General features: G+C 37.3%; 1 protein-coding gene across 3 annotated transcripts in view; it reads right to left on the reverse strand.

Annotated features, from left to right (window-relative positions):
* LOC143700902 (leucine-rich repeat-containing protein 49-like) overlaps nt 1–7,108 on the reverse strand; it is a 51,212-nt gene extending 44,104 nt beyond the window's left edge. For 2 of the 3 annotated variants that reach the window (XR_013189668.1, XM_077194660.1), the window contains exons 1-5: nt 6,827–7,083; nt 6,000–6,068; nt 5,223–5,298; nt 2,191–2,397; nt 1,184–1,265 (exon numbers count right to left, since the gene is read on the reverse strand). Coding sequence is in view for 1 of the 3 variants with exons in the window: in XM_077194660.1 (XP_077050775.1) it covers nt 1,184–1,265; nt 2,191–2,397; nt 5,223–5,298; nt 6,000–6,068; nt 6,827–6,904 (512 nt within the window). In the remaining 2 variants the exon portion in view is untranslated. Of the gene's footprint in view, nt 1–1,183; nt 1,266–2,190; nt 2,398–5,222; nt 5,299–5,999; nt 6,069–6,826 lie in introns of all 3 variants that reach the window. The other variant, XR_013189669.1, reaches the window with a different exon arrangement.
* Between the last annotated feature and the right edge of the window lie 2,892 nt (nt 7,109–10,000).

Here is a 10,000-nt window from a genome sequence, read left to right on the forward strand (position 1 = left end):
CTCTGGTGATCTCTATATGACTTCTGGTGACCTCTATATGACCTCTGGTGATCTCTATACAAACTCTGGTGACCTCTATACGACCTCTGGTGACCTCTATACGACTTCTAAGGACCTCTATACGACCTCTGGTGATCTCTATATGACCTCTGGTGACCTCTATATGACCTCTATACAACCTCTGGTGATCTCTATACAAACTCTGGTGACCTCTATACGACTTCTGGTGACCTATAGACAACCTATGGTGACCTCACCTCTATACGACTTCTGGTGACCTCTATACGACTTTTGGTGACCTATATACAACATCTGGTGACCTCACCACTATAAGACTTCTGGTGACCTCTATAGAACCTCTGGTGACCTCTATACGACTTCTGGTGACCTCTATACGACCTCTGGTGACCTCTATACGACCTCTGGTGACCTCTATTTGACACCACTGCATCAGATCTAGTTTTAAGAGTGATTAAAAGTCTGTTTGAAATTTCCAGATGAATTTCATATAGCTTATGATCCTTGCACGTGTTCCACTCCTCTGGCTACTTATCCAATATATACCGATTAATAATAGATCTGGAAACATCACAGATATTAATCATCATAGATTACAATCGACAATTTAATAATCATAACATAATTTCACTGCATCAGGTAAATAGCTTTTTTATCATGAGAAAACCTCTCCTGCCCCCTGCTGGTGTGGCGGAGTCACGCGCGCATGCATACAAACATGTTTATTTAGGCTTCAAAACTCAATTACAATTAAAAGAAAAACTTTACTGCAACGGCAACACTTTACAGTAAGTGTTTAATGTATTAAATAACAAGAACTAACCATGAGCAATATATTTGTTGCTGTATTTGTTAATCTTCTTTTAATGTTAGTTAATAAAAATACAGCTGTTTATTGTTTGTTCATGTTAGTTCACAGTACATTAACTAATGTTAACAAATACAACCTTTGATTTTAATAACATATTAGAATATGTTGAAATTAATATGAACTAAGGTTAATAAATGCTGTAGAAGTATTGTTCATTCTTAGTTCATGTTAACTAATGAACCGTATTGTAAAGTGTTACAGAAGAAACAAACAATGCAAGAAAAACATGAACGGGAAAAAAGAAAACATGAGTGGTGTTTTAGTGAGTGTGAGGTAAATCAGTGAACGAGATACCGGTCCAGATCCAGTCTCTCCGGGCAGGAAGTGATGTCATCTCTGAAGCCGATGGCAGACAGGAAGCTCGGGGTCAGACTTCCTGTTTCGCATCCAGAGGAGACATGTTCATCAGTTCATGTGGATTTTTCTGGGAATCAAACTCATGAAATAATATATCATCATCCCTGTGATAGTAAAATATCCAGAATTTTAACATCCCCCTGTAGTCAGTCATTTTTATCACTTAAAACTCATCTTTGATCACCAAAATGACATATTTAAAAGATTTTCCCTTTAAAAGACGTCATCCTAATTATATCTTGAATGTAACTCGATACCCTTGCCTCATTTAGTATGCGCGGTTCTATGAATATGCAAATGAGCCACGCCTCCATTTTATTTCAAACAAACTGCAACTTGATACAACGAACAAACGAATGTTACAGTATGAATAATAACAGTGCAATGTCAGTCAGAAAAATTTCAGTCACGTGACGCTGGCTCTGAACGAAAACGCCTTGTGGAAACGTGTTGGTCTAGTACTTTTTGACCCTCTCTGCTATTATAGTTTTTCAAGATGGCGGAACGACATGGACGCCTCCGTGGACCTACCCGTCACATGTATATAAAGATAATAAACTCTTTGTTTATGAGGATATGTCAGATAATTGGCATTTGTACACCATTGAGGACATATTTATGAATAATAGTATTGACTTTAGATAATAAAATACCTAAACAACTACACATAGTCCCTTTAATATAATTTAAAACGGATGAGTTTTAAAAAAAAAATCACCCCCCTCACAGTCGTCATGAAGAGCAACATTAGTTTTATAGACCAAAACCACGTTTTGCACCAGACTGTGAACACATTTTTTCCTGCTGTAAAGTTGTGCATTTTAACATGAGGGTTTATGGGATTGAGTCTCTTCTGCAGCCGGTCTCTAGTGGACAGTGGAGGAACTGCAGTTTAATCACTTCAGTGTTGATTCAAGAGAGAGGAAGGTTGCGCTTGGTCTCACCGTGTGTGTGAGCGAGCGCTGCTTTACTCATAGCAGACGTGGTTCGATGTGGTTTCACCCTGTACACCTGCGGCCCGAGATCCGCCACCATCCCGACAGGAAGTGCCACAGGAAGTGAGAAAACGCATCGCTGCGCACCTGCAAACACACTCTCAGCGGGCGGTGCAGGAGTGCGCAGGTGCCGGCCCGACGTATGCAGACGCCCATCTGAAAAATGAAAAAGCTCCAGTTATTCTCTATATCAGTGGCCGTGTTTCCATTACAGATTTGCGCAAAAAATTTGCGATGTTTTCTAAATGTCAATGAAAAACTATTGCGAAATGACGGTGTTTCCATTAAATGATGTTATCCGACTAAAGCGTAATTTTTTCTTCTTGCCATAAGTCATTTTAAAAAATGCAACATATTCCTTTTTCAAACTGCTTGAAAAGCCACCTCATGTGAGCGTAAAGTCAAGTCAAGTCAAGTCAACCTCATTTATATAGCGCTTTTAACAATGTAGATTGTTTCAAAGCAGCTTTACAGAGATAAACATATAATTTAAGGTAACAGAGATTGGTTTGGTTTTATAGTGGTTCTTGAAAAATGTTTTTTTTTTTTTCAACGAGTACATCAGGATTTGAGGGAAGTGTTCCCAGTTCCGGCTGACCTAATCTAAGCAGCCTAATATAGAATTATAGAAGTCTATAGAGTGTTATGTGAATGCTAGGTCAAAGAGATGTGTTTTTAGTCTAGCTTTGAACTGACGGACTGTGTCTGCTTCCCGGACAATGTTAGGAAGATTGTTCCAAAGTTTTGGTGCTAAATAGGAAAAGGAACTACCGCCAGCAGTCGATTTAGATGTTTAATAGGGAGCCAATGCAGTGTTGACAGAACCGGGCTAATATGGTCGTACTTCCTGGTTCTGGTAAGAACTCTAGCGGCTGCGTTTTGGACCAGCTGTAGTTTGTTTATTAAGCGTACAGGGCAACCACCCAGTAGAGCATTACAATAATCTAGCCTTGATGTCATGAACGCATGAACTAACTGTTCTGCATTTGTCAATGAGAGCATATGACGTAATTTAGATATACTTTTAAGATGAAAAAATGCAGTATTTACAGATACTAGACACGTGACTTTCAAATGAAAGATTGCTATCAAAGAGCACACACACACACACACACACACGCACACACACCCAGGTTCCTAACTGACGACGAAGACTTAACAGAGCAGCATCAAGTGTTAGACGGTATTCTAGGTTATTACGTGTGGAAGTTTTTTGTCCCATAATTAGAATCTCTGTTTTTTCAGAATTTAGTAGAAGGAAATTACTAGTCATCCAATTTTTGATATCAACTATGCATTCCGATAATTTTGTGAATTGGTGAGTTTCGTTAGGTTTGGAAGAAATATAGAGCTGAGTATCATCAGCATAACAGTGAAAGCTAATTCCATGTTTCCTAATGATATCTCCTAAAGGTAGCATGTACAGAGTGAACAGCAGCGGTCCTAGTACTGAGCCTTGTGGTACGCCATACTGAACTTGTGATCGATAAGACATCTCTTCATTTACTGCTACAAACTGATAGCGGTCAGATAAATATGATTTAAACCATGCTAATGCAATTCCAATAATGCCAACATAGTTTTCTAGTCTATTTAAGAGAATGTTGTGGTCAATGGTGTCAAATGCAGCACTAAGATCAAGTAACACTAATAGAAAGATACAACCACGATCGGATGATAAGAGCAAATCATTTGTGACTCTAATGAGAGCAGTCTCAGTGCTATGGTGCGGTCTAAATCCTGACTGGAAATCCTCACAGTTACCATTTCTTTTAAGAAAGGAACACAGTTGTGAGGATACTGCCTTTTCTAGTATCTTTGACAGAAAAGGTAGATTCGAGATCGGCCTGTAATTGACTAATTCTGTAGGATCAAGTTGCGTTTTTTTAAGAAGCGGTTTAATCATAGCCAGCTTAAAGCTTTTTGGTACGTATCCTAATGACAAAGATGAATTAATGATGTTAAGAAGAGGATCTATGACTTCTGGAAGCATCTCTTTCAATAGTTTAGTCGGTATAGGGTCTAACATACATGTTGTCGATTTAGATGATTTTACGAGTTTAGAAAATTCTTCCTCTCCTATGGCAATGAATGAATCGAATTTTTCATCAGTGAGACTATAATGCACTCCCTGATGCGATGCTGTAGTAGACGGTTGCATAGTTATAATTTTGTCCCTAATATTATCAATCTTATAAGTGAAGAAGTTCATAAAGTCATTACTGCTGTGTTTCTTGGAAACTTCTGGGCTTGAAGCTTTCTTTTTCGTTAGTGTAGCCACTTTTTCAAATAAATACCTTGGATTATGTTTATTTTCTTTTAATAGGGTTGAAAAATAAGCAGATCTAGAAGCTTTTAAAGCCTCTCTTTTTAAAAAGTAAAAACTTTTTTGCGATGCATGGGAGTTTTTGCGAAATTGATGTGTTTCCGCTGGGCGTATTTTCAATTCACAATTTAAATTTGTGCAATTCAAAGGGAAATTGAAACGCGGCTAGTGTCAGTGTTTCTGAACTCCTGAAACGCCTCCATTGTAGTCTTGAGTTTCTTCCGGGAACGAACACGTCACAATATTCCTCATTATAATAATTCATACGCAAAATAAAGGGGCGGGGCCTGGTTGAGTTAGTTAGTAGTGTGTTAAACTGGCGGTTATGGTAAGGGGCGGGACATTTCCCAAACACACTTGAAGCGCTCGACCAATCACAACACACTGATCCATCTGACCAATCAGAGCACAGTGTGCTTTTCAAGAGGAGGGGCTTCATAGAGACAGGAAGTAAACAGAGCGTTACTGACAGACTAGGAAGAGAGGAGCCGCAACAATGGAGAATATGAGGAAAATAATGCACAAACACAACATTAAGGTCTTCTTTAAGCAATAAAAGACATAAAGTGAAACAATCACTGCCATATAATAAACATACAGACAGAAACTATATCCCTTTAACTATTACAGGGTGATATTTCGAAGAGTTCTGTACCGGTTCTGGACAGGTTTGGTTTCATGGAGTCCACGTTCAAAGCTTTCTTCAGTTCATGTGATAACCTCAGATCAAGCTGGCAATAGAATAAAGTGACATTGAAGTTATAATCATTTAGCATGAATATAGTTCATGAATAAGTGTTTGATAACAACCATATTGAATAAAAACATTTTAAAAGCCTCTGGAGAAAAAAATGCTCTGTTTGAAATATTAGCATTAATTCAGTAATGTTGTTGATTTAAAATGCAACTGAATAATGACTCTATTTCTTCCGTAAAGCTGCTTTACAGCTGAATTTGAATTTGTCTCATATTTGATTCTGTTATTTTCCTGTTTATTACCGTGAAGCTGACTTGAAATGTGTATCGTTTAGACTGCTATAGAAATAAAGCTATAAATAATCCATAAATAAAACGTTGCACCATTGACCCTCAGAAACCCTGTAAAAGAACATGAGCCGAGTCATAATGCTCAAATCACAGCCTTTAGTTCATGCACTTTAAACACATATATTTTCATTATACAGTCAAAACAATGTGAAATATCAACTGAGTTCTGCTCATATTTTATTACCATTGTCTAAACTATAGCGAATAAACTGATAATGTGAGAAATGTTGAAGGAGTGTGAATATATTGTGGTTTGACTGTATATGAGAGTGTAAAGAGAGATATAATCAGATCAAAGGGACTGTATTTGAGTGCTGGCTCTTAAACCCCAGACCGGTTCTAGACTGGTTTGGTTCTGAGCGAGTAACACTGAACTCACACTGACCGGTCTCTGTGTCGCTCTGTCGGGCAGGAGTGACCTCACCGCTGCTAGATGCTGTTTATAGCCGTGAACCTGCGGAGAGAGAGAGATATTCATCATCATCATCATCATCATCATCATCACAAAACACGCCACTACAACACTGAACGCTTGTCATATTGAGCCACTGAACTATCCTGAAACTACAAGGTACTTTAAATATAGACAGACAGATAGATGATCTTTACAACAGAAGTGAATCAATCACAACTAACTTTATCTGGACAATAACTCTATTCTAGATCTGCTGTAAAGCCTAAACAATCTCTGTTACTGTAATCTCCTATTATCACTGTAAAGCTGCTGTGAAACTCTATATTGCTAAAGCGCTGTATAAATGGAGACTTGATTAATGGTGACTAAACGAGTTGTAGAGATGCCAGATAAGTTCCAATCCACGTTAAAGCTCTGATTACACAATTAAAAGTGTTACTTGTATTTCTATACATTTAAACATCCCATAGATCTGCTGTAAAGCCAAAGCAATCTCCTATCATCACTGTAAAGCTGCTTTGAAACAATCTAGGCTATATTTTTAAAAGCGCCATATAAATGAAGGAGACTGTTAGATCCCTGCTGAAAAAGCAACTAAAACCAGCCAAATCCGTTTAAAAAAGTGTGTAAAGCCTCTAAAAGCAGCTTGTGAGACCAGCTGTTCCTCTCAGCAGGACAGAAGAACACAAGCACAGCTCAGGACTGAATCTCGTCAATAACTGCGGGTTTTCTGTCCATCTGCACATGATCTGAGGCAGCATCTGGAGAGTTTGGCAGGTCTGATGTAAAACTCTTACCGAAGCAGGCAAAAAACTCCCAGATGCGTGATTATTATTCTCAATATCATCGCGCTTCTGCTGTTTATACGAGCGCATGTCCTTTTCTTTCAGAGAGAGTACACTAACACGCGCTTTACGCGTTCAGGATCACTCGTGCACGTTTGTTAAAATATGTCTGATCGAAAGCGCGTTCCCAGCTGTGTTTTGCACAAGCGTCACTCCGCGTCCATAGCAACGAACTTTCAGTAAACAGTAACGGGCACTTCCGGTGTCACCATGCGTTCAAGTCATCGTATTTACGAGTTTAACATCGGCACAAAGTCATAAATACGAGCAGGAAACTCGGGGTTTTCTGTAAGAGTTGAAGAGGGCGTGTTTTAAAGCGTGTTTTTGGTTCACTGCAGTTTTGAGGAGAAAATACTCAGCAATGCTGTCGACTTATGAATTTACACATGGTTTGTCTTAAAGCATATTAAAAACACCACAGTGAGGAACATGACGGAATATCACCATACTTTTACCGTTATAGGCCTTTAGCAGTTTTATTTACAACAAAATAAGTGAATTGCTCTCACAAAATATGAGGCATTGAAACGTTAATCTAGCAATATAATAACGATAAAGTTTACGTGGCTGCTTCATCAATTAATTAAAAAATTAAAAAAACAAAACACACCTGATGCACATTCTTTATTTTCCATAAGAAGGCTTGAGTTAAAATCCCGCTGTGGTGAAAATCCAGTTTTTAATGTAGTTTATGTGTCTATGTGGTGTTTTTAATACGCTTTAACACAAACCATGTGTAAATTCATAAGTCGACAGCATTGCTGAGTATTTCCTCCTTAAAACTGCAGTGAACCAAAGACAGTCTCAAAAACACGCTTTGAAATCGCTGGTGTTTCTGACGTCACAAACTACATTGTAATCAAGAAAAAAAACCTTTAAATGTAACATTTGTGATCAAAGATGCGTTTTAAGGGATAACATTGTGGACTTTAAAAAACCTTGAACGCTTCAGTGTTTACTGTTTATTATTTAGATTTCTTTGAACGCCTCAAAATGTACTAATCTGCTCTGACCTCGACTCGTTCTGGCTTTATCTCTGCGATGATTAACAAATCAAGCAACAGGAAAAGCATTATTTGACACAATAAACAAGCTCACTAAACCTCCATCTCATGATGCTTTGCTATTCTTGAATTATATTTTGGAAAAGACAGAAGCCGTTTGTCCACCAGTGTTTCTGTTCTGGCTGAGTTTAGGTTTTTGGGTCTAATCTTTCTGGCAAGTCTTTTCTCTGACTAATCCATCTTGTATCAATGACTTAATCCTGAAATCCAATTATTCATCCCGTTTCTGCTCCTTCTCTTCTGAAACTCTGCCATTCTGCACCTGTTTATCTCTTCATAAATGCATCTCTTTCCTCTGCTTCATTTTGCCACTTAAAACTGGAGTGCAATTTCAATTAGTCAAGTTCTAAAAGTCAATAATTGTATCCCTTTAACTAATCTTAATCAACAAAATTACACATTAAAATTTTTTTTTTCCTTGGAAAAAATGCCTTGAAATATCTTGAATGTAACCCGACCCCCTTGCCTCATTTAGTATGCGCTGTTCTATGAATATGCAAATGAGCCCCGCCTCCACTCACTCACTCACTCACTCAGAGATCCACTCGTTGACGATCACACGTTGATCTGATTGGTTACAAGGTAGTTTGTGACGTCAGAAACACCAGCGATTTCAAAGCGTGTTTTTGAGACTGTCTTTGGTTCACTGCAGTTTTAAGGAGGAAATACTCAGCAATGCTGTCGACTTATGAATTTACACATGGTTTGTGTTAAAGCATATTAAAAACACCACATAGACAATTAAACAACATTAAAAGCTGGATTTTAACAAAAGAGGGACTTTAAGAAACCCAACCTTGACCAGTCAGTATGTTAAATGTACTGTGCCTCCCAGATTCAGTCTTTTCTAGTTGAAAATAATCTCTCTGATCCCTTTCAAACTGGTTTTCTCCCACTTCACTCTGAAACTGGCCTTGTGACGGTAGTGAATGACCTTTCTGGTGAAAGATAAGAGGAAAACCAAGAAAGAGCAACACCAGCCTCAGCTTCACCTTTAATATCTTGGTTTTCCTCCTATCTCTCAGAGACAATTTTACATTTCAATGCAGCTCTTTGTAAAAGTGCAACTCAAAACCATTGTTTTCTGAATGTTATCATTCTTCATTAGTGTTGCATGTTAATGCATCGTGAACTAACATGGACATTTTTATTACGTAACATCAACAAAGGCTAATAAATGCCGTAAAAATACACTGACTCATTGTTAGTTCATGTTAGTTAATGCATTAACTAAAGTTAACAAATAAGACCTTATTGTAAAGTGTTAAAATTTAACACAGCTGATGCTCTGAATGTTTAATAAATTCATAAACCTGTTCATTAACTATATTCACACCATCTGCTTTGCTCACGAAATCAGCTTGAACACATTAGATCATCTTCATACGAAACATTTACTATAACCTTGAGGAATTGTCAGACGACCAAATGTTACCCATTCTTTTTCATTATACCATTCAATTCTATTCTTTTGTTTGTTTGGTATAATATCTTGATATTGTCATGTTTTGATTATGCATAACATTATCTACATGTTACTCTTTAGGTTCACAATCTTCAGGTGTTAATCGGTCAGTTTCATTTCACAATGGGCAATTACATTTTGCACTGAAAACTATTTAAATTGTAAAATATTTATCCATCATGGTAGTGTTTGCTGTGCTGGCTTTAACTTACACAGAATGTGATGAATATCTAATGAGAATCATCTATTGTTATTGTTATGACAATCCAAAAACACTCTCAATGGCCTTTAAATATGTGTTTTCTTCATGAAAAAATGCAATGTCTTGATTTTGGCTCAACTATCATCATTAGAGGATACAGTGATGTTTATTCTTAATGATCAATTAAACCATCAAAATATGAGGATTTTTTTAAAAATAGTTCGAATATGAGGGAAGAACAAAACACTAAACTTGTTTTTTAAATAATTTATCTGACTAAATTATTTGGGGAAAAAGGCGAACAGCTGTAGGTTTTATTTTCCTCCGCAAATAACAAATTCACAGAAAAACAAAAAGCTGACAGAAAAAAGCATATTGACTACAAAAGAATCAGT

The sequence above is a fragment of the Siphateles boraxobius genome, unplaced genomic scaffold (genome assembly GCF_051911475.1).
Source record: "Siphateles boraxobius isolate OS27281-9 unplaced genomic scaffold, OSU_SipBor_1 32, whole genome shotgun sequence".
In the NCBI taxonomy this organism is placed as follows: Eukaryota; Metazoa; Chordata; class Actinopteri; order Cypriniformes; family Leuciscidae; genus Siphateles; species Siphateles boraxobius.